Genomic DNA, 26436 nt, shown 5'->3' with positions numbered 1-26436 from the left:
AAATAAAAAAAATAAAAGACTAATGCATTTCTTTGATGTAACTATTTTTAGTTCATTCAGCTAAAAAATCAAACAAAAAGATTGTCAAAGCCCACTAAGCAGACTCATTAAAAAAATCGAAATAAGAAAATCGAACCAAAATAATATAAACTGAAATCGAATCAAATTATTTCAATTCAGTGTTTGATACACGTTGTACAAGAACCAAAAATTGAAGAAAAAAATTAAAATCAAATCGAATTACCGAATGCCCACCCCTGCCCCCGCCCCTCCCTTTTACCCCCATTTTCACCACTTGAAGTGAAAACAATAAATAATATCTCTAATTATGAGACCAAAAAGAAACTGCAATCAACAATAGGGATAATTTCAAAGACATCCCTCTATGTTTCTCTATATAACACTCACCTCCCATGTGGTTTACAATATTAAGTCTACCTCCCTTATTTATATTTACTTGTAACCATTCTTTAAACCTATTTAAAATAAATATAAATTAATGAAGATTTGACAATTTTACCCTTCTTTATATTAATTTCTTCATATTAATAAATATTATATAAAAACAACTCATTTAACAAATATTTTAAAAATAAATCAGCACAAATACTTATTTTTTTGTCCAACAAAGATCAAAGTCTTTATTTAAGCTGACCCACCATTTTACCAAATATTACTCTTCGTCTCCATTTCATGTTAATAATTCATCATCAACTTAATTATGTACTTAAGACAAGTCAAGAAAACTTTAGAATATTCTGAAGTTGTAGAGAATTGAAGAAAGATATATAGAATGAGTATTCTAAAGAGAATAATCTAGAATTAAACTAGATAGTGTATTGCTAGAATTCAGTGGTTGAAAGAATATTTTAGAAAATAGTAGCAAAATATGTTTAGCTAGATTGTTCCAGCACCTCTTATAAATAGAAGTCATCCATTTAAATTGTATGCAACCAATCAAGAAGCAAAGTAACAAACCAAGTAATAAAGTAAGAGAGCAAACAAGAGTGAGTGCTAAAGTAAATAGTGTTGCTGAACTGAATCGAACAAGTGTGATCAAGATTGTAAGATCGAAATCGGTACTTATTTTGATATAATAAAATTCAAGTTGTGAGAAATCGATAGTGTCAGTCGTCAGCACACCCAAAATATTCAACATTTCACATTTACCAATCCACATAGATTTTTTCCCCACAATAACCCATCATTTTCTGGGAACAATTTCTTCAAATGAAAGATAAGAATGAACTTCACAAGAGAGAAATTCAATAAGAACAATCAACTTTTGTTCTAGTTAAACATCTTCATGAGCAACGAAGAAACATGATCTAATTGATAGAAATAAATAGTTTAAAATTAGATCTAAACTTTCATATATAAGGATAAAATTGTCAAATATAAATTAATTTATATTTATTTTAAATATATTTAAAAAAGGCGAAATGGTCTGGTGGACCCTTATGCTTGTATCAATTTGTATTCTGAATTCTTCTACTTATCATTTTGTCATCTGAACTCTTAAATTCAATAAAGCACAATTTACCAAACCCCTCTGAGCATTGACCAAACTTATGTGTCTTTAAGATGACTGAGTTGGCGAAATTGTGTGTTTTTTCTCGCACCATGAGGCGAGTGAGTGCTATATTTCAGTTTTAAAATTATTAAAAATAAAATAGAATAAAATAAAAATAAAAAATTCAGTAAAAAACCTTCATCTTCTTCACCCATCTTTCTTCTTCTTCTTCTTCTTCTTTTAATTGAAACAATGTATTATTGATTAGTATGAAAAGCTCAGTTAATGCATAAATTCGAGTTCAATTAAACAACATAATTAGATTACACAAGCAGATAGTGTATTGGACAACAAAATCGAATTAGTAGCTTTGCATTTGTTATGTTCCAATCTGTATGCTTCAAAATCACACATAGGTACTAACAAAACAGTGCAATCCACACAATCCCTACAACAATCAACTCCAACACATTCAACTAAACATGAGTACAATCATCGCATAGTTGACCCGAAAATAGCTGAGATTTCGCTTGACCCTATATGCGAAATCGCTGACGGAAATAGGTAAGGTATAAGAAGACGGATGGGTCAATAACTCTCTCCATGGATGACAACGAGCATACAAGGAAAGCATACTAGATCTAGCCCGACTGAAAGAGGCTTTTTCACCCATCTTAACCTTCATTTTCAACCATCTTCATGCTCGACTCTTTTTTTCCCTTTACTTTTGTTATTGTCTTTAAAAGGTCTTGGCATTGAAACCTCCTTGAGTCCATTCATTCGTCGGCAGAGGGAGAGGTCGACAGTGGCGATGCTCGTTGGCCAGATCTAATGGTACGGTGGCGACTTAGGTTGATAATTTTGTGATGATTGAAGGAGGAGGAAAGCTTCTCGAGTGCTATGTGTTATATACATCCTTCATCTTCTTCATCATTTGACTGATGAAGATCGCCCAGAAAGAAAGGAGAGGAAGAAATATAGGGGAAAGTCATAAAGACAAAGCCACAAAAGTGCAACGACAAAATCAAACCCTTACATGCGCAAAATTGTACAAAAAATAAAGGAAATAACCCAATTTTGAAGATACAATCATCAAGGGAATACATTTTTTTTGTTGTTTTAAGTTGGGAATGGGGAGAAGATGAAGGAATTTCAAAATTTTATTTTAAGAAACAAATATAAATTTAAATGTTTTCCTTTTTATTAATAATTTTTAAAAAATACTTAATAAAGATATTATGACATGTCATTGATATAAATGACATGAATTTGACATGTCATCTATTTAAGGGAGAGTAGATTATATACATGATGAAAGGGATTAAAGATCCAGATAATAAAAAATTAAAGTAGAAAGATCCAAAATACAAATTGATATAAATATAATGGTTCACTAACCATTTTAACTTTAAAGAATACTTACAACAAAATGAAAATAAAGTAAACTTAATATCTTAATTAGGAGAGATGAGTGTTACGAAGAGAAAAGTGAATTTTCAGAAAAAAAAATAGGGATTAAATTAATGATAAAATATTCGATTGAGGATGAAGAAACAGAATTCTTCGTTCTGTTCTCCACCTTAGAAGTTTGTGAAATTATCCCTTTAACAATAACTACATTTTTCTTCAAGGTGAGGAAGCGCTAAGGGAATACCAATAGAGTGGGAGAAGATATTCAACAGCGACGACTCTCCGGCGGAGCTGGTGGTTAACTACGCCTTACCACGGCTGCCTGCTGAAAAACAGTAATCGATCACCATGGAAGGAGAAGAGCTAAAAGAAGGACTTTCGAATTTATCAGATACAGAATTGACCGACAAAATTGCTAGGCTAAAAAAATCTCTGTTTAGCAACATTGGTGTTAGGTTACCGATGGAGGTGAAAAGTATAGGGCAAATATCAAACTGCAGGAGGATGAATTAGAATGGAGGAAACGGGTCGGTTCCGGTCAGGTTTGACTTTGAATTTTATTCATTTCCTCTTTGCTTATTACTGTTTGATTTCGCAGTTCCATTTCTAGCATTATGTGCTTGTAGGTATTTTCTTGCTCGTGCATTCGGTGCATGTTGTGAAATTCTAGTCAGAATAACTTGCTACAATACTATTATAGACTAGCTTCTGATTTATCCTATGCTTTACAGTCAGCTGTACAAGACAATAGCTATTAAATTGCAGTGTGTAGCATCTGCATTATGGCCAATTCGACTAAAAAAAAAACACAGTATGTAGCATCTTTTTGCATTTCAGAGAAGTATGAAGTATTAGTAGTGAGTTCTAAACTATGTAGAGTGCCATTTACTGCAAAATGTAGGTTTTTATGGATTAAAAACATTCTCTATGAGCTAGGATTGGAAAGTTATGCATAGTTATTCAAAAATTTTGGTAGAGAAGGCAGTGAAGCAGATCGCTCAGTGTTTGATTGTCATATTTCACCTGGTTAATGTGCTTATCTGGTGGTATAGTAAGCAACATAGTAGTTAGACTCATTACAGAAAATGACCGAGCAGGTCAACCAGTTAAGGAAACGTCTTGCCAGAAATTTTCAAGCCAAGGATCTAGATCATTTAAACAATCTCCTTGGCATTGACATCACCTAGTCAAGCATGGTGTATTATTATTTTACATAAGAAGCATGTGTTAGATATTCTTAAAGAAACCAATATGATGGGCAGAGCTGGTCCATGGATTTAAATTTATGTTGTTACCAGATTAGGAGGATACATGTTAGATCCTACAGGATATTGAAGGCTGATTGGGAAATTAAGCTATCTCAGTCTATAGATGTAGTAAGTATATTCATGCAGTCTTCATGTGAGATGCCTTCTACAGATTTTAAGATAGATCAAGACCATATCAAGGATTGTAGTATGAAGGCGATAATAAAAAAAGTAATGCTCAATAGTATAGGATACTTAAATGCCGGTTAAACCAGTTCACTAATTGCTTGATGATCTATATCTAGACACTTGCATTATCACAAAGTAAGAAACAGAACATTGAGAGACTATCTATTAGAGAAGCTGAATATTGACTCGCAGCAACAACAACTTGTGAGTTCATGTGGTTGAAATAATTACTTGAAGAATTGAAGTTTACAGTCATATGAAAGAAAGTTATGTTTTTATAATTAAGAAGCATTGCAAATAATTCAGTTTTTCTCGAAAAACTAAGCATACATAAATCGATTGCCGCTTTTAACAATTTCCGTCCATATGGTTTATTTGCTCCATTTTAAGGGAATCTTGAATATTAATGCTGATGAGAACAATGAAATCCACAAGTTAAGCTTATTCATGATGCCAAGTTGTGGAAGTAGCAAATCAACCTTGGGGAACCTATCTAATACAAGAATATACAGACATACACAAAAAGGAAAGATCGCTTCAGCTTCTTAACACACTTCTCTTTACATTGAAAATATTGTGTTGAAGCGAAAAAATGTTCTATATAAGACACCTGTATCCTATGGAGCAAGGCAGCAAGCTTAATATATAACATTTTTGTGGTTAAGAACAAAATTTTATTGGTACGAAAGTAATCTGTACAAGCCAAATAGGAGTTGACCTCCTACTTCTCAAAGAAAATTTGCAGCTATAGGACAACTGTTCTGAAAGACTAGGCTATTACAAGTAAAGATACTGTACTTCATCAATAAGTCATACAAAAAAGTTGCTCTATTACAGGAACTAGCAATGCTCCTATCAAAGCTAACCGTCTAAGCATTCTGGCCCAAAAGTTACTAGTACAGTGTCACAGAATACACACTCCATTGTCACATGAATCGCAAACTTAAGCAATCTATCTACCGTGGATAATCTTCTCCAAACGACTAACAATCGACAGAATTTATGTTTAGGATGAATATTTTGCTAAAGAACACTACCTTATCTTCTGATATTGTGGCATGAGCCGAGTGTAGAGTTTCTTAATTGAGAATCTACCTCCCACCACCATAGATTGGAATGTAGTTAAAAGGTCCCGATAACATCAAGTAGCCTGCATGATGTATTTTTTGGAATCCAGGATCTTTTCAACTACCCAAGTTGTATTACCTGGTATAGTATGATTCTTCTTGTTCTCCCTTTTTAAATAATACTCACACACCCACTTGATCCACAGCCCATATTTGTTTCAGATAGTAGCATTGTTCCACAAGGAAAGATTCAGGATGTTGAGCCCCTCCTGCAGCTCTTGGGTAGCAAATCATGCCCCAAGAAACAAGTGCTTTCCTTGACAGAGTTGCTGCCCCTGTCCAGAGAATGAATCTGCTGATCCCCTCTATAAGTTTCAATATCTTCTTAGATAATACAAATATTTGTGCCTTGTAGATTTGAATACCAAAGACCACTGACTTAATATATTGAACACTTCCTGCATATGACAATAACTTTCCTGACCAACACCTAATCTTTTTTGTGATCTTATCTACTAGTGACATATATTGGCCACTTGTGAGCCTTTTGAAGTATAGGGAGACACAGACACCCAAGTACTTGAAGGGATTTTTCCCTGCATATAGACAACAATAGATAAGATTTCCTGCTTAACTGCTTGATTCACACCACTCAGATAGATTGAGCTTTTGTCTGGATTAGCCTGAAGTCCTGAGGCATCTGAGAACCTTTGAAAAGAACTTTGAAACAGTAGGAGAGCTGACAAAGCCATCAGAAAAGTCTGGGGGATGGTCCTGCAGTCATTTTTTGGGTTATTTGGAATGAGAGAAACCACAGGTGTTTTGATCGGATTTCAACTCCTCTTCATGCTCTAAAAGCTAAATGTTTATTTTTTTCTATTCAGATGGAGCTTTTCCTCCCCTGTTAATAGCATTGAGTCATTCACAATTTCGTGGACTTCGTTGGCTCCATGTTTATTGTGTAGTCTAACTTAGTTTCTACTTACAAAGCTTACTAGCTTTTGTTTTTGGCCCAAAAGCTCTCAAAGCTTCTGCTTTGTAATATGGCACCATCCAGATGCCTTATGCCAGTGAGAACTTCTTACTTCATAAAAGAAAAAGGCAGTCTTCCAATGATCCTCCGGCTCTTTCAGATTTCCGCTTCATAAATAGTTCTTTTTTCAAGGACCAATCCAAATTCTGAGATGCTGCATTCCAACTCTTCCTTCTTGGATTGCAGACCCTAGCACCATAGTAAGATGGCAAAACACTCTTTACTGAAACCCATTACATCTATGTTTCATAATGGGATTTGCATGAGTCTTGACATTAAATTCTGCATTTTTGTTGTTTTTCCACAATCATGCTGTTTTAGTTCAATAGTATAGGTGGTTTCTGGATTTGATTTATTATGATAATGATGTTCTCAGTTATTCCACAGTCCACCTTCGAAAGAATATGTTTTATCCTCTTCAATGATAATATAATTGAGCATCCTTGCTACTTCTGTGTTGACACCAATTTGATGGGTGCGTGAGGCATGACTTTTGTTCTGTTGATAAGGTCAATACTTCTGGTCTTTGTGCCTGTTGGGACTAGGGGTGGCAGAATGGGTAATTTATATGGGTATCCACTTATATTTACCCATTTTAAATGGGTCAGGTACCCAACATATTTAAAAGGGGTAAATGAATAATACTCATATTATCCATTTAAATGAGGGTAGGTAAATGGGTAAAAGATGTTCATTCATTAAAGAAAGAAAATTGGTAGGGGGGTGGGGTGGTAAAAAACTTTTTAAAAAAATATTTTTTTTAATAAAAATATTTAGATTTTTTTTTTGATTTGGTTGGGATGAAAGAAACTTTAATTTTTTTTTTAATAAAAAGCAACTATTATTTTTCAAAGGGAAAAGACGTAAATTCCCCCGAACTTGTTCCAAAAGTCAGTTACACGCTTAAAGTATCATGACGAGATATGTTACACACTCAATCTTGTTTAAAGTGAAATTAATGCCCCTTCCGAAGATGATATCAGTTTTTGTGTGAAACTGTGTTATACACGGGTTTTGACACGTTATTTTAATTTCTTGAAACCATTTTCGCTTAGTATTTTCTCAAGAATTATGCAAAAGGTAGAAATCTAGGTTTTCTTTCTCCTCTCGCCTTACATTTCTTTCTTCTTAAAATCCATTTCTTCTTTCTTCATCATTATTCATAAATTGAAGGAAAACAAGAAATTTGAAGAGAGAACATGAGACAATAAAACAATTATGAAGTTTAGTGATGTTGGAGTTGGCGATGGGCACCATTCTTGCCGGTGAAACAAATTGAAACTTTCAGATCTGTAGAAGTTCTTTTAAAATATTGATAAGTATGGATGAAATCAAGCATTTTATTAGTATTCTTTGTGTGTGAAATCAAATATGTTGTTGATGTCTTGCGACAAAAACAACATTTTTATGGTTGTAGGTGGTGCTCCGGCGAGACTAAAGAAGACAAAGATAGAAAATTATTTTCTTCGATGGATCTTTGAAAAATGTAGGCAATGTAATCATGAATTTTATGCATAAATGTAATAGGATTTTCAGTAGAAGCATAAATGAAGACTAAAGAACTCTCATAATTTTTTTTTTGGTGTTCTTCTCCGGTGAATCCTCCCGCGAGTTCAAATAAAAACATGAACTTTAAGTTAAAATTAATAACTTTCTGGTGGAAATCAACATCCTCCCCACTATTTTTTACTTCTTTTTAGAGTTCCTTCTTATGATAGTATGATGGATATTTTAAGAAATCATCAATGGTGACAAAGAATTTGCGAAGAAGAACTTTTAAAAAAAAAATTTAAAAATGAAAAAGCTTTAAAGAAATTGGGGTCACCAATATAAAGAAAAAAAAGAAAAAAATGACAATTAATATATTACAAATTATAATACTTAATTATATAATGACCAATAAAATTGTTCCACGGTTTTAAACTTGTCATTTAACATGAATTTCTTCTTCTCACGCACCTTAAGGAAGGTGAAGATTTTGTTTTTAAACTTTTAACAAGATTCCTATTATAATATGGGTTTCCTTATTTACCCATATTATCCATTGGGTAACTCATTTTTATCCATTTAAAATATGAGTGGAGTCTAGTACTTTATCCATTTTTTCTTTAACTCGTTTTTGATCGACTCATATGGGACTAGATCCACTCATTTTCCACTCCTAGTTGGGACTATGTTAAGTTTTTTTGATATCTTTACTCTATAAGTTTTTATATATTTTAATTAAGGGAAGTTCCTTTGGGGAAAATGGGAGTACAGGGCAATGAATCTTCAGAGTTCCTGAGAGGTGAACAAACACAATCAATTGGGGAGAGGCGATAAGACAGGGTATGACACAACTTCAGGTTACCGAGGACATGACTTAGATAGGAGGGTGTGGAGGATATGTAGTTAGGTAGAAGGTTAGTAGGAAGAGTAGTGTTGTCTTGCTTAGGGTGGGTGTTTACCATTACACTATTTGTACTATTGTAGTTCTTGCTTTATATCTATCATTGTTTATTGTTGTTTTCAATAATCTATCCTAGTATGTTGTTTATTGTGTTTTGATTGTCGCACTATTTTGTTGTTGTTTTTGGTTCCTTCTGGTAGACTTTGGTAGACTTTGCACTGTTTCCTTGTTACGTGCTATGTTTTCTTCACTGTCTCCTTCTTCTGTGTATTTGGATTTGCTGCACTCGTTACTGAATAGAAGTTTTTGTTTAAATTCTACTACTCTACAGGAGCTTTTCTCTATCTTGATTTCCATGCTTTCATATAGTTCCGAAACTGATGCATGAATAAAGAGCACACATTCTGCCTATGCCTAGTGTGTCTAGCTTACTTCTCATCTTGAAGAGATTTATAGTTCACTCTTGGTATATTGCGAGTTTCTTCTTACAAACAGGAGTGACTTTAGATTTGGTGTGCATGTGCATGTACACGGGTAACTATGCGGGAATTAGAACTGAGTCTTATTTGTCATTTTAATTTGCTTTACTTATGTAATTAGTTCTAGAAGGAGAGGCTAAAGTTTGATATAACTTTATAGGTGCACCTTATAACTTCGAGCCACAGGCTTCACCATCTGTGTCCTCTTCATAGTCCACCTTTGCTGTTTGGTTTTTGAACAGGTTGGAAGCAGAAGTACAGTTTCATTCTTAAATTCATTTCTCTTCCTCTTGAAGTTAACCATTAATTTTTGTTACTTTTGCTTATTGAATTGCAGGCAGAGTCTAAGCCAGCCAATGCTTTCCAAGAAGAAATACATGTGACCACAAAAGTACATCAAACAACCAGTTTTCACAAAGAAAAAGATACAAGCGAGAGTTATTGTCAAGGAAGAACCTTATAAGTCTCCTGTAGACAAAGGTGAACAAGTTCTGAATGTTGATCTAAAAGGATGGGATCCTTCTACTCGTTCTACAGAAAATATCGCCAGCTTTTTCGTGGAGAAGTACGTGTTTTGTTTTTTTGGGTTATTCTATTCCCCTAACTTCTTAGATAGTTTTTCTGCTCTGTCACTTTATTGTTGCTGCTATTATTTTGGTTGTTACTGGAAGCTGTCACTCATTATGAATTTGTTTTTTGAGATGAGATAACTCATTAGGAATTAGTGTATTTGCATAAGATTCATTGTGAAAGATGGGGTCCACTAATTTTTTGTTTAGATCAACAGGAGTGTCAAAGCTGCTCCTGTTAATTCAGAGATCTGAATTCGAAACGAAAAAAAAGCTGCTCAAGTTTTTGCTTTTATAAGTTATGTACTGCTGAAAAGAAGTAAAGTCATTTTTTTAATAATATTCCATATTTCAAACAAAAAGTTGAGATTTCCACTTTGAGTCATCTGAAAACTATGTCAACCTTCATGAAAACGAATACTTTGTCACGACTCCATTGTATTTTTTAAATGCGACTTTTTCTCAAAAGGTTATGTACTGCTGTAAAATATGTTGAAGAGTTTTGACAAAGTATTCTATTTAAGGAAGTTGGACAATGTTTTCAGATGGCCCAGAGTTGAAATCTCAACTTTCAGTTTGAAATATGGAGTATTAAATATAACATGGCTTCTTTTCAGCAGTTGTACTTTGCTGACTTTCTGTAGAGTAACATGCACAAGAGTGTAGGGATGTAAAAATGGTTTAATATCTCTCTCAGAACAATGTTCATTTCTATGATTATGTGATTGCACAGTAGCTCCCCAATTTGATCTCTGTAGTTCTTATTCTGCAACTATCCTTGTATACTTTAATTACACTCTGTTTGAGGCAGTAGTTTCAAAAGAACTATAATTTCTAAGTTGGTAGTTATAAATATAAACTGGAGCACAAATGCATTTACTTTGCAACACAAAGCATCAGGTCCTTTAGAATTTATGGCCAAGCAATGAGAAAAAGGAAATTCCTGCAGTCTAATCTTTGATAAGCCAGACGCCCAGACCTTTTTCTATACTGAGATTTCTTAGTCAGTTCCAATCAGAAATCTTTGTGGATGATGCCTTATCTTTGATCTCCCTACCCTTTCCTGTACTGATGTTCCTTATTCAATTTCATTCAATTATCTTTTTGGATAATACTCCTTTCTACTTAACTGCATAAAATAGTCTCTAGTTTGATCTATAGAACATGTTCATTTCTAAAATGTTATTATCAGAGAACTAGAGCTAAGCAACCAATGGCCCAAAATTAGAGTGATCTTTTTTTCTTTAAGGAAGATAACAGTATATTAATGTCAGCACAAAGGATGTGCTTAAGCCATATTTACAATTCAAAAGGCAGAACTGTGTCCCTCTTCTAACTCACAGGGAGTCCATAATGTCTAGCAAAGATTCTGCATCTTTTAATAAGCTTTTTTTACACCAAAAATGAAACAAAAAGTACAATTCATCTCAATCTTCGAATCATTTTGTATTTCTCTCCTTCCATATAGTCCACCAAATGCATGCTGGAACCATGTTCCACCACTTCTTCTGACTCATGCTACCACAATTGTTGTTCCAACACTTTAAGAGATAACATGTAGACTCTGGCATGACCCACCTGATCCCAACTATGTTAAGAAACAGCTACAAAAACTGATCTGTCACATGTTCAAGCAAAAAAGGTGGTTGATACTCTCAGATTCAGCTCTACATAAAAAGCGCCTGGAGCACAGCTGGAAACCCCTTCTATTCAAATTTTCCCGAGTTGAACATACCTCTTTTGCCACCAGATACAAAAAGCAAGTCACCTTGTATGGGATCTTTACTTTTCAGATGAATTCCGAAGGCCTATTAGATCCTTGTAGTCTAGTATTTGGAAGTAGAGAATAAGCAAAATTGCCGGTCAAGCAACTCTTACTGTTTCCTTTCCCAAACCACTTGGTCTTCATTGCTTTTAAGACCCTGAAAAGGCTCCCAAACTTTGAAAAATTCAGCAATTTGTTGAACCTCAGTCATTCAAAAATCTTCTAAAGTTGAGATTACATTAGTGCTGTCTCCATACTTCCTCAATCTTTGCTTTAGGTGAAAGAATTAAATTACAAACATCTGTAAATTAATCTTTTGAAAGGCCCATGTCCAGTGTTTTGAGGAGTGTGAAGCGGAAAAAAGCGACAAGGCCCTGCTTCACTCTATAAGTGAAGCGCTTGCTTCAATACAGTTTGAAAGAACAAAAGAAGAAAATAAAAAGACAATATTTGTAAGCAGAAGTTAAAATAAAAAATGAAAAAATAGATATCACAAAATCCTCCATAGACCATAGGACATACAAAATCAAAGCTATTAATGGTTCAAGTTTCAACATTTAGTTCCTATTCTTATAAAATTCTTCTTCTACAAGATTGTCTAAATCCTATATTGCTCTGTTGTTTCTCTATCGCTAATTATCTTCTTCAACTCCATCATCATATTCTTCAATTCCATCAATTAGGGATAGACTTGTAGCTACTTCTTCTCTTCGTGTGTAAGCTTGAAGTATTCCCCCTTAAACCATAATGGTTCTCCTCAACACCACTTGCCTCCACAGCAACATCCCAAGTGAAATCAAAATCTCCCAAAAAAATTGTTTCGTCTTCATGACTCTCAGGGACTCCGGTTAGCCATTGATTAGCATCATTAATATTTTCCAAAAGAATTGGATCAACTACATTGCGTGCATTGTAATGGCGCCTCAATATTTTATTGTATTAATTGAACACTAGGTCATTGGGGTGCTTTAGGGGTTAGTCTATTCCTCTACTTGGTATGATTCTGCAGAAGTAACTATTAGGAGATAAGACAATTGAGATATAGTTTAGTTATCTTAGTATAATAGATCTTTCTTCATAGTTCTTACATGTTCAAACATGCTCTAGTTCTTCTCACATTCGGTTGAGCTACTAGTTAGACTTGGAACTTTGATGGTGATATTTTGTAATTTTGAGATTCTAAACGATAAAGCTTCCACAATTTAAGTATTGAAGTAGAACAAATATTTAAAAACTAATAAGTTCAAAAAATAACTTAGCACTTGCTCACCAGATCCACTATTGTATCTTGCTCATTTTTATTGGCGACCAACTTACCAACACAATCATGGAATCCTTTCCACACTTTTTTATCTAGTAAATCCATATCATAGTTATCATAAAAGAGTGATGGGTTCAAAGTATTCCCAACTTCATACAAATTGCAATGAAGTTGATCTTCCCTCCATCTACCAATTATCTCAAAAGCCTTGGCATATTTATGCTTATAAATGTCGCTTGAATAGCCTCTTATCTGTATCCCCCAGTGTTGTGAAAAGCGCGCTTCAAAGTGAGGCGACACCAGTGCGCTTCTTTCTCCTGAGGCGATGCGATCTGAAAAAGGCGCTCGCTTCAGATAAAGAAGCGAGAAGCGACACTAAGGCAAAAGCGCAATAAAGCACACTTTTTATAAAAAAGCGACAATTAGGGTTTTTTTAAAAAAATAAATTAGTTTTTTTTAAATCTGAAATATACAATATAACTTAATTTTTCTTTCACGACTCTTCTTTCGCTTCTTCTTTCTTCATGACCGCGACTGAGACTGCGTCTCTCTTCACACCTCGACCGCGACTGAGACTGCGTCTCTCTTCACACCTCGACCGCGACTGCAGGTAGGTTTTAGCCGATGTTTATTAGTTCATCTCTGTGAGTTTCTTTTCTCCTGAAATATACAATCTTCGCCTTTGCTTCATCTCTGTGAGTTTCTTTTCTCTTCATGAAGTGTACAAAGGAGAAAGTCTCACTTATGGTGATGTTTTTGTGGCAAGTGGTGTTGAGGAGGATATTTATTGGCTTAGGGGGAGTACTTTAAGGGGCAAGGAAAGAGGAGTTGGAGGTTCTAGTTCAAGTCGAAACCTTGTTGATGAGCCTTCTGATGATGAAGAAGATGATGACCAAGTAGAACCCTTGGTTATGGCACTTGAAGAGTTTGAGGATCTTGTTGAAGAATAGGAGTTTGAGTCTTTGTGATTTAATTATGTTTTTGATTTTTTTGCTTTATATGTTATGACTTATGAGTATTATTGACTGTCTATTTTCTTTTAACCTAAGATTATATTACATCTATTTAGTTATTTAATATTTTTTTATTTTTATACTAAATGTTTTTTTTTTTTTTTTAAAAAGCGCGCTTCGCTTCACGCTTCTCGCTTCTGTGAAGCAAGCCCTCGTCGCTTTTTTCCGCTTCTCACTTCCCAAAACAATGGTATCCCCAACTCCATAAAGGTAGCCCATTGGTGGGTTTTCCCCCATCCAACAACTGAAGTACTTAAATCAAGGGACCACTGATTTTAAGAGCATGAACAATATTGTTCCAAGAGGTATAAGAGATTCGTACGTGCAACTTCTACCCCCTACCTCCTTTTGCAAATTACTCGTGTTCCATTTTTTTTGAAATGAATAAGCGTCTAAATTGGCCTTTTGCATGTGCATACTATGCAAGGTCAAGAAGGCAGTAGCAAATCTAGTCTTGCCAAGTTTCACTAATTTTTTTTGTGAATCTCCTCATCATATTCAATAAAAAAAGCCTTTGAACAATGTAAGAATGTACCCTTACTGCCTAAGTGAAAACTGTAGTGAATGGTCTTTTCTTGAAAACGTTCCTGAACATCAAATTTATGCAGTGAACTGCTCATGGAGTCCAATAAATGTGCGGGAACACTCCCTTTAACATATCGCCAGCATTAACATTTTCACTTGCATGATTTGTAACAACTTGAACAACATTCTTTTCTCCAATCCTTTTTGTTGTGTTTCTAAACAAGGAGAACATTTTGATGGAATATGTAGACAAGTCACTCGCATGAGTGGATTCAAGAAAAAAGCTTCCTTTTGGAGAATTCACCAACACATCGTCATTTTACCAATTCTTGCCATCCACTTAGCCATCTTAATGGAATATCCAAACTTGTCCCATTCTGTCCTATGTTCCTTTAGAATTGGTCTCTTCCAGTTCTTTAGTTAGATAAGGACCTCTTGCTTCATGATAAGTGGTGGTGGTGGTGGGGGTTTCATCCCTGAACCAAATTGGCCTATGACCTCAATGAACGCTCCAAAAGTGTCCGTATAGTTGACACAATTGAAGGTGATCCCTGCTTTTTCTTCCTACAGTAAAAAACTCGCAACTGCATGATCCCTCAAAATATCCTTGGCAACATCATGCAATTCTTTTTATCGTTTTTCCCTGCATTACCTCCTGGCTTCTGTGAGAAGTAACTATCTAAAGGACCTTTCCTACATGTTGATCCACAACCTGAAGAGACTATTGTATTCTTGCCCATTTTTGTGATTTTGCAAGAAGCGACAAATCAATAGCTTCATCTTCTTCCATTTTTTTCTTCATCATCATCATCATCAAGATTAGTCACATTTAGTTGATGTAAGCATTTGACGTTTTAGCTCCCTTTTCCCTCAACATAGTTTTTTATTTCTTCCTCCACAATCTTCATGCATTTTCTATATCGTGTGTCATCACTATAAGTACCAATAAGATGTTTGTGGCGAAAAATTCCGCCTTCAAACATCTTCTCATAAAACAGACATATAACCACAGTCCTATTGGTTTCACTACCTCTGTCCCATATTTCCAGTCCGGGTCAGAAAGATTTAATCAGGGGTAAGATTTTGGCGAAATAAATAAGCAGCATATAGCATCATTGTTAAGGAAAAAAATTCAGCAATATTTTATTCACGTTTAAGAAAAAAAAATTCACAACATAAATTTAATCAACGTTGAGGAAATCTCTCACTTTTTTAAACTTAAAAAAAAGGCACATGACTTAACCTCAACATTCAAAAGGCTTGTTGAAGGGGTTATTGTTTTTAGATGATTGTGAAAAGGGATTTAAGAATTATTTTTACAGTAAACTATTTGTTTTTTTTGATAAGGTAACATGGTGACTCTAACCCACAACCGTAAGGTTGGAGCTGTAGGTACTTTCCAGTTTCCACTAAGTAAGAGATGTATTTTATGTCATTTTCAGGGAGGATAGGATTTCTATCCTGCAATCCCATGGGAATGCTGATCGTCCACCCCCATGGGATTGCTTATCGGTTCAATAGACCTGATTGATTGCTTACCTAAGCAAATGAACACTAATTTTGAATAGTGTTCATAATTTGAATCCACCAAAAAATGAACCATAATCTGGTTAAGTGATAGAGTAATTGTAATCCCCATTATCCCATCTCTTATCAACCCGAACCCTTTGTTTAGAGAATGTGTACTTTTTCTTGTTTTTGAATGATTCAAAAGGTGCAAGTAGCACAGACTGAGGATAACATGCAAGAAGGTTGCTTTAGATGGTTTAGACATGTTCTAAATTAACTTACAGATGCACTGATATGCAGATCTGAAACTATGGTAAGTAAAAGTGTTAAAAGGGGATGAGGTAGACCTAAAATCACATGGAAGGAAGTTGTCTCGAAAGACCTATAAATTATTGGTATCAATGCAGACTCAGCCAAAGATAAGGCACAAGGATCCACATAGTTGATCACTACTAATTGATGATAGGTCTTAGACTTGTCAAATAACTTCTAATATTATTGTTATTAATATTTATCTTCTTATTTTATTTTGTTTAGCATGATGATGATGATGATACTAAATGATCTCAAATGAAAGTGAGGATTCATATTTAGCCCAACTTGTTTGGGATTGAGGTGTAGTAATAGTAGTTGTTCTTTCTTTTTCTCTTGAATTTCTCTTTCGAGTCCAAAGTTACTCAGGAGATCATTTCTGTCATGATATTAATTGGATATTCTGAAAAAGCACTTGTGATCTTCAAGCTACATTTAGAATTATTTGTTGTACGTGTTTGCTATATATCCATGAGCCATGAAACTTTGACGTGTTTAATTATTCATTTCTTCTTTTCTTGCCTCTCCTTTGCTGCAATTTGTACCTTTTGGTGTCCTATTATAAATAATCAAACCAACGAAAACGTGATTGCTACTGATTTGATCTTTTCTTTTTGGAGGTTTAAAGCCTCTCAAGCACAATCTTCATATACTCGAAGGCATGCAAATGTAAGGCTTCTTATGTATCTTAGTTATCTTATCCCGACTATCTTCCATGTAGGCGTGTAGATATTTTTTGTCAATATGAAAACTTGCATTGGTATTTGGGGAGTTGCTGTTGGCCTTTTGCGACACTAGGAATCCACATTAACAAACTCGGGATAAATGTGTGGGTATATAAGAAAACAAACCCTAAAGCGCAGTGACGCGTTTCTAGGCCCAACGTGGATAATACCAGCAGTGGGCTAGGCTATTGTAGATGGTATCCGGGTCACTCTGCGTACAACCTTGAGCGATGGTAGGGCAAATCTCAAAGAGGATGTTGCATACGCAAGGGAAGGTGTATGTGATATTCTAGGAAAATTGAACATCAACAAAACACAGGAGAAATGCTGAGTATATAAGATAACAAGTCTTAGACACTTAATGACACATTTTTACAGTTGTGCGGGCCTATACCCAAATCGGTCACTAGTGTACGACATTGTTACAGTTTCAGGCAATACCTTTGGTTGATTATCAATATTCACTTGCTAAAGACATTCAGATGGTTATTCTAGTGCGCCACTACCTCTTTCTTTCTCTCCTTCTCTTCGTCCCTTGGGGTGGGAGGTGGTTAGTTACAGTAGGTATACATTGATTGATGAACTTATATATACTTTAACCACTTAGTCCCTCCTTTTTTCTGTTGTTCCAATATCCTTTAGAAGTTCACTAGGTAATAATGATCAGTAATGTGAAACAGAAGAAACAATAAGAGAGAATTTGACTTGATTATTCCCTCAAGCTATTGAACTTAAATAAATATGTTTACATTTCTTAAAAAAAGAAAGAAATCACTATATTACAATAGGACTAAATCAAGTGATCTAATATATTTTCTTATATATTCTAGAATATTCTTAAGGATTCTACACTCTCTCTCAAGTTGGTGCATAAAAATCGTGTATACTGCTCTTGCTACACATATTTACTTGCTCTAGGACTGGCTAAGACTTGGTGAATATATTACAAGTTGATCAATTGACTTCACGAACTTTGCGGTGATGTCTCCTTAGAGTATCTTTTCTCCGACTAAATAACAAGTAATATCTATGTGTTTTTCCTCTCGTAAAATGTTGGATTTAATGCAATTTGAAGTGTATTAGTGAAGCCTCATTATCGCACACAAGTTCCATTTCATTATTTTTTCCAAATTTTAACTCCTATTGTTCTTTATCCATATAAGTTCACATGTAGCCATTGCCATAGCCATAGCCCATTATTCAGCTTCTACACTCAATTGAGCAACCAACCAACCACGTATTTTTAATTACTTCTCCAAAACACCAATTTTCCTCCAACTAAAACTCAATAACAGAGGTAGATCGTTTGCCAGAGTGTGGCTTTGCCCAATCTGCATTTCCATTTCATTGTTTTTCCAAATTTTAACTCCTATAGTTGCTTGGTCCATTTAAGTTCTCACATGTAACCATTGCCATAGCCCATCATTCAACTTATTTGCTTAATTGAGCAATCACATTTTATTTCTTACTTTCCCGGAACACCAAATTTCCTCCAACTAAAACTTTATACCCAGAGGTAGATCGTTTGCCAGAGGGTGGCTCTGCCCGATCTTCATTTGTGTGTCCAATCATTTGCTTATGTCCTGAGTGTTTGTAAAGTACTCCTTTTCCTGGAGAAGATTTATGTCTGGAAGTATGCGAATGACTGCATTTCAATTGTTGTCACAAGGATAATCAAAGAACTGAGTTACAACCCTAACCAGGAAAGCAATGTCAGGTCGAGTTGCGTTGAGATAGTGCAATTTTTTCTACCAACCTCCTATATCTTCTCGGATCAACAAGATCTGGTTGTTGCTCCGTATATACCCAATCTTTGAGACCCCCATGAAGAAAAACGTTTGTAATATTCATATGGTAGACATGAATCACAAGCTTATTGATCCACTATGCATTACTTATTACCGTGGGGAGTACCATTTTTTTGATTGCTTACGATTTATTTATTGTTTTTGCACTGACATAGGGTTGATCCTGAATCTGTTGAAATTTGTTGTTCGGACATGGAATCTCTAGCACCTGAAGCATATTTTTCATCGACTATAATGAATTTCTACATCCGGTGAGTCAACAAAATATTTCTTCTTATAGTTACATTGTTGATTGATGAATAGATAGATTAGACATATTTTGGAAAATAGGTTCCTTTGAATATTCCCCTAGAAAAAAGAAAAAAATTTATAAAGGAAAAGAAGAATGAAACTAAAGAATCTTCGTGTCAGTTCCAAAGAAAATTTTCACCTTCTGAACAAAGAGATGTTTTCCAACTTTCTGTTCCAATTAAAGCAATCTCTAGTCTAATGTGAATTATAGAGCTTAGCTGACACGACTAGAATCTAGACCTCAGAGGATACCGGCGTCATTGACCTCTCAGAGGTCGCAGAAAAGCCTACATACGTCATTCTTACTTCATCTAGGTTAATTTTAGCGAAAAATTTGAAACTTTTTGTTTCCTAACATGATTACTAAACATTCTATTACATATATAATTGTTCACCATCAACCATCTAACATTAAGATCATCAAATAAAAGAAGCAGTTTATTATAACGATAAAGATGTACTTGCAAAAAGGGCACCAATACAATGTCTGAACAAAAACGGGAAAGAAACTCTAATGGAGCATACTCCACTAGCTCAATCCTACAACTAAGCTAGAATGTAAATGGGCAAGCATGAGGGTCTACCAAGTCCGGATGAATGCTCGGCGTCTGGATAGCTACAACGTTGATCCTGTAGCTCTAGTGCCCACCTGTGCCTGCACCTAAAAGTTTAGAGTTGTATAGGATTAGTACACTTGTACTAAGTATGGCTATATGCAAGCACACACCAAGGACATGCATGAGTAAGAATAACTCTTTTCTAACAACATGATTGATTGATTGTAGAAGGTCAAGTCAGTGGACTTGCCAAATTGAGATTAGGAAAGTGAGTGAGCTTTTCAAATTTGGAGTAGGAAAATTTAAGAGCTTTCCAAATTTGGATTAGGAAAGTTGTAACATGAGAGTAACATGCATCATCATACTTAACATTTTGCACACAACACGCAACAACGTACACATAACACATATCATAATTCATATGACACATATACTTGTTCATATCATTCATTCGTATGCCATGAGACATTGGAATCATGGACTTGACATTACGACTTCCCAAAATGAGGGCTTAACATATGGGACCTCAACTAGGGAGTCTGCTTTAGCAAACACAGAGTCTGCTTCATTCATTCATACGTACTTCAGTTCATTCATGGGCAAGTGTAAACACCAGCTATACCTAGGATGTAGTTTAAGTGCAATGACCCAGAATGACCTAATGCCATTACTTGAATCTAACTCACCTCTTAATTATCCTATCCTAACACCTTTGGTATCATTCGTATCATTATGTGCATCATTTGAGGCTAGCCTCATTCATTCATTGGGAACTTTAACTTTAACCGACATAGATCATGTTAGCATCATGAAATCCAGTGTCATGAAACCCCACACCGAGGTGGAAACACCGGTCAAAGTGACCCAAAACATGCTAGCGTACATGGGAATTGAACCCCGCCAGATCCCTATATTGGCAGTATAGGTTCGAAAACTCGGAGATATAAGGAGACCCATACCCGACATGCCAGACAGTCTCATCTCATGAGAGTTACGTGAACCTCCGCCCTTCCCGAAAGAAGGCATCACCGCTCATAGTTAGTCTATCGGTGCTCTTTATAAAGTTCCATTACATTCAACTCATACGTCATGGAAGCTGGCTTCTAGTACGAGGACATCATATCTCAATGATTTCTCATCTCATCATTAGTATTAAGTGTATTAATCTCAATACTTTCATTAGAGTGTTCATAGAGACTGGTCTCTTCATTAACTTTACACTCTCATATGTGAGTACGTTTTGGTAAATTTACTTAGGCTCATTTGAGATTGCTCTCATCTTTTACATTAGCCTCATATCATGTTGTCACCACATTCATTATCATTAGCACATTTGCTCTTCATAGTTACTCACCTCTTTTTACGTGAATGTTCATTTCATCATATGCCAATGCACTTGGCCATTTGGTGTGTTTCACACTCTTACTTAACTCTTCAGGATTTCATCATTTTATTGTTCATTTCATCATTTCATTGTTCATTTCATCATTTCATTGTTCATTTCATCATATGCCAATGCACTTGACCATTTAGTGTATTTTTACACTCGTACTTAACCCTTCTAGGGTTTCATCATTTCATTACATACATCTTAGGTTCGCTTACTTTTAAACGTATGCTAGACTTATGAGTCTATACATACAAGCCACGAGGCTTAATTCATAGTTCGTTTAAGTGACTCATATTTTCCTAAGATTATGTAGTACAAGACTTATGCATCTTGTATGTATGCCAAGATCTCGATTTTGATCTAAGTAGGCAGCATTATTCTTGAACATTTAATTCAAGTATGACTTATGTATCAATATGGAATTTGGGCAAGGGAACCCGGTTTTAAAATCTCTTGAACAAAGCTTACATTTTTTTTTATTCATTTTGGTTTGATCCATACGGCTTGGGGACCTAAGTTCGAGCCCCAATGCCTTCATTTTATTTTCCCCTTAATTTCTCTCTTCATTTTTCGCTCAATGGATTTAAGAGGATGTGGGATCGAACCCCCACAACCTCATTTACTTTTTATTTTCATTGCCTTTAAATTTCTCTCCTTTGGCCGAGGGGTTGTGGGTTCGAACCCCAGTAGCCCCTCCTTAATTTCTTTTAAGTTTTCTCCTTAAATCTGCCCAGGAGGTCATGGGTTCAATTCCCACGCCTTACATCTCTTTCTTTCATTTCCTTTGACTCTCCTTCACTGCCTAGAGGTCGTGGGTTCGATTCCCACGCCTCACATTTTTTTTTCTTGTACTCTTCCTTAGATCTGATTGAGAGGTGGTGGGTTCGAATCCCACTCCTCTCATTTCTTATTTTTTAATCCCCCTCATCACATTTCTTTTTACTTCTTTATTTTCATGGTTTTGTAACATGGTGAGGTCACAGGTTCAATCCTCCATGACCTCACTTGTTTTAATTCATTTTTTTCAACATTTTGAACCCTCTTTGCTAACCGAAATTCATCACTAGAAGCTGGAAATTTTCTTTTAGTATGTCAGCATCCTTTCATCAAGTTACACCTTAGTTCTTAGGGGAATTTCGTAGTGCATTTAGAACGTTTTAGGTGCGTTTTCATGGATTTGTTTAGCCAAGAGATTATCCCTCAAATCAGCCACATTTCAACTCATATGAACATCACATTTACATCAACATGTGTACATGAAATATAAAGAACTAGCATGCCATTTCAAGTCCTAAACCATGAATAATAGCCACAACAACAACACACACACACACACACACGTAGTTACATTTTCGGAAACATCAACATAAGTCACATAATTCCAAACATACATATAAACACATATTCATCACGAAAACACGTTTCATCCCTAGTTTTCTACCAGCAAACATAACCAACCTATGATTCAATGGGAGCTAGTGACAGGGATATGCAACGGGGAACAATCCTAGTTTTTCAGAATGAATATTCTGAACCTTAAGGGGTCTCTTGGGAAAGGTACCAAGAGAAAATAGAGCCCATACCTTTTTGACATTAAATTCTTGACTTGCTGCCCAAAAACTTCACCCAGGAACACGTCTAAGCCTCCTCAATATCAACTCCACTCGAATGACAACTTCCCTTAGCCTAGTGTGCGATTAATGTTTGTTTTTTTGTGATTTCGTGTGAGTTCTTCAAGGGTGAAGAACTTTGTTTATTTTTCTGCTTTTGCATCTTATTTTGGCAGGAAAAAAACGTGAGAAAGAATAAGAGAGATTGAGCGTGAGAGTGGAGAGATAAACGTGAGAGAGTGGGAGTTCTAGGAGGCTTGGGAGTCCAGTTTTAGGACTTAGTCAATAAGGTTTTGTTTATTTAATAAAAATCTGATTTTTATTTTATTTTAAATCAAATAATGAATAATAATTATTAATTAATTACATTAATTCAATTGCTTAAACAAAAAATCACTTTAATTTATTGTTTCCACCTAGGTTCTAACTCGGGTGGAGCAAGACTTCAGTTCAAGAGCCCAATTTCGACCCTCTCTCCCCAAAATACCCCTCCACTTCATTAATTAAATAATTAATTGTATATTTAGGGTAATTATGATACTACCCTTAGCCTAGAAAAAGACCATTTTACCCCAAGACCCTCCAAACCTAAGATTTTCCCTTTTTTAAGTCCGGTAAAGACTCATCGGGGCAAATCTTCATATTCGGGGGCCCTACATGGCTAGACCCAACATTTCCTAGCTCAACTAACTCCCCAAGTTAGTTGGCTTGGCTGTTGCAAGGGTTCAGAGGTCTGGTTCTACGCGCATCAATCCGTGTGAACCCGGTCTAATCATAGGCATTCTTGACACTTTAATCATTTCTTATCAACTTTGTCACGACCTGAATCTAGACCCCGACGAGACCGGTGTCGTTGACCTCTCAGATGTCGCAGGCAAGCCTACATATGTCATCTTTACTTCATCTAGCTTAATTTTTGCGGAAAATTTGAACTTTTTGTTATTTAATATTCGTATAAGACATTATGCTTAAACTCATAATTGTTCACAATCAACCATCTAACATTAAGATAATCAAATGAAAGAAATAGTTTGTTGCTGCATTAAATGTGTACTTGCCAAAACGACACCAATACGAAGTCTGAAATGAAATGGGAAATGAAACACTAGTGGAACATGTTCCACTAGCTAAAACCTACATCTAAGCTAGATAATAACAGTAGACAGCCTCGAAAGCATGAGGACCTACAAAGTCCGGATGAAAGCTCCACGTCCGGATAGCTACAACGTCGTGCTGTAAGATCTAACGTCCACCTGTGCCTGCACCTAAAAGTAGATATTTGTATGGAATTAGTACACACTTGTGCTAAGTATGGGTATATGCAAGCACACATTAAGGACATGCATGAGAAATAATAGCTCTTTCCTAACAACATGATTTATGGAAAGTCAAAGTCAGTGGACTTGCCAAATTTGGATTAGGAAAGTCAATGGACCTGAGTGTAACATGCATCATCAAACTTATCATTTTGCAAAAACACATAACATATTTCACATATCATATCACGTAGTTCATATCTTTCTTTCATATGCCATGAGACCTTGGGATCATGGACTTGACGTTAGGACTTCCCAAAATGAGGGCTCAACATATGGTACCTCAACTAGGGATCCTTCTTTAGCAAACACAGAGTCTGCTTCATTCGTTCATACGTACTTCATTTATCATTCTTTCATATAGTAGTGCAATCACCAGTCATACCTAGGATGTAGTTTAAGACTCTGATCGGGTTTGCTTACTTTAAGTCTAGCTCACCTCTTGATTATCCTATCCTTACACCTTTGGTATCGTTCATTTCATTATGTGCATCATTTGAGGCTGAACTCATTTATTCTTTGGGAACTTTAACTTTAACCGCCATAAATCATGTGAGCCTCATGAAATCCAGTGTCTCCCCTACACCGAAAAGAGGTGGAATCACCGGCCAAAGTGACCAAAAACATGCTAGCATACATGGGAATTGAACCCTGCTAGATCCCTATATTTGCAGTATAGGTTCGAAGACTAGGAGATATAAGGAGACCCATACTCGTCATGCTGGACAGTCTCATCTTATGAGAGTTACGTGAACCTCCGCCCTTCCCGAAAGAAGGCATTATCTCTCATAGCTAGCCTATCGGTGCTTCAGTATAAAGTTCCATTACATTCAACTCATACATCATGGAAGCTGGTTTCTAGCATGAGGACATCATAGCTCATTAGATGATTTCTCATCTCATCATTAGTATTAAGTATGCATTAACTTCAATACTTTCATTAGAGTGTTCGTATAGATTGATCTCTTCATTAACTTTACACTCTTATAGGTGAGTACGTTTTGGTAACATTTATTTAGACTCTTTTGAGATTGCTCTCATCTTTTAGATTAGCCTCTTATCATGTTGTCACCACATTCATTAACTTTAGCACATTTGCTCTTCATAATTACTCACCCCTCTACATTAATGTTCATTTCATCATATGCCAATGCACTTGGCCATTTAGTGTGTTTCACACTCTTACTTAACCGCTTCTAGGTTTTATATCATTTCATCACATACATTTTAGGTTCACTTACTTTTAAACTTATGCTAGACTTATAAGTCAACACATACAAGCCATGAGTCTTCATTCATAGTTTGTCTAAGTGATTCATATTTACCCAAGATTATATGGTACAGACTTATGATCTTGTAGATATGCCAAGATATTGATTTTGATCTTTAGAGGCAGCATTCATTGAATATATATTTACGTATGACTTATGTGTCAATATGGAATTGGGCAAGGGAACCCGATTTCAAATCCCTTGAACAACACTTAATCTTATTTTAAACTTGATAATTGCATTTTTCAGATTTGGGAGACCCTAGTTCGATTCCCATCAACCCCATAATATTTTTTTCTTGTTCTCCTCCCCTTTTTCGTTTTAAGGCAAGTAGGTTGTGGGTTCAATCCCCCACAAGCTCATTATTTTTCTTTTAATTTATCTCTTAACTTTCTCACCTATCCAAGAGGTTGTGGGTTCAATCCCCACTCTCCACATTTATTTTCTCCTTTATTTTTCTCCTAACTTTCTCTTCCATTCAAGAGGTCGTGAGTTCAATCCACACTCTCCACATTTTATTTTCTCCTTTATTTTTCTCCTAACTCTCTCATCCATTCAAGAGGTTGTGGGTTCGAATCCCCACAGCCTCACCTTATTTTAATTTACATTTTCTCCTTACCTTCTCATTTTGCCAAGAGGTGGTGGGTTCGAATCCCACTCCTCTCATTATTTTTATTATTTTAAAATTTCTCTTTACTCTCTTGTTTGGTCGAGAGGTTGTGGGTTCGAATCTCACACCTCTCATTTTTTTTCCAGCTTTCATGTAGTGAGGTCTTGGGTTCAATCCCCACTGACCTCACATGTTTTAAATTTATTTTAAACTTCTCATACCTCAAGTGTTGTGGCCGAAACTCCATCACCAAGTGCTGGAAATTTGACTAAATTTTCTAGCCTTGATTTAACAGCATTCATACATTCGTTTTGTGGTAATTTCACAATTTGTTTAACGCGTTTTTAAGTGTTGATTCATTGTTGTTTTAGCTTAGATTTTTCCACTTAAGATCAGCCACTTTACACTTCATTTAAACATCACAAATTACATCTTATGTACCTTAATTCCAATCATTAAACAAGCCATTTTAAGGCTTCAAAACGGAGAGCAGCAACAAACATTTTACACTTTGCACCACATCATTTTCGGTTGACATCATTGAACATGCTTGCTGTTTCCAAACACAAAATCACAA

At 35.4% G+C, this 26436-nt stretch overlaps 1 protein-coding gene across 18 annotated transcripts in view; it reads left to right on the top strand.

Annotated features, from left to right (window-relative positions):
- Window positions 1-2923: 2923 nt before the first annotated feature.
- LOC101248380 (ubiquitin-like-specific protease 1D) overlaps window positions 2924-26436 on the top strand; it is a 48968-nt gene continuing 25455 nt past the window's right edge. For 4 of the 18 annotated variants that reach the window (XR_011220626.1, XR_011220625.1, XR_011220624.1 and 1 more), the window contains exons 1-3: window positions 2924-3465; window positions 9488-9569; window positions 9665-9892. Coding sequence is in view for 8 of the 18 variants with exons in the window: in XM_069297092.1 (XP_069153193.1) it covers window positions 9839-9892; window positions 16910-16950; window positions 18970-19065 (191 nt within the window). In the remaining 10 variants the exon portion in view is untranslated. Of the gene's footprint in view, window positions 3466-9487; window positions 9570-9664; window positions 9893-16901; window positions 16951-18969; window positions 19066-26436 lie in introns of all 18 variants that reach the window. The other 14 variants (XM_069297092.1, XM_069297090.1, XM_069297089.1 and 11 more) reach the window with 7 other exon arrangements.

This window comes from Solanum lycopersicum, chromosome 4, assembly GCF_036512215.1.
Source record: "Solanum lycopersicum chromosome 4, SLM_r2.1".
Lineage (NCBI taxonomy): Eukaryota > Viridiplantae > Streptophyta > Magnoliopsida > Solanales > Solanaceae > Solanum > Solanum lycopersicum.
The sequence above is the reverse complement of the archived record's forward strand: the minus strand, read 5'-3'. Positions and strand labels throughout refer to the sequence as shown.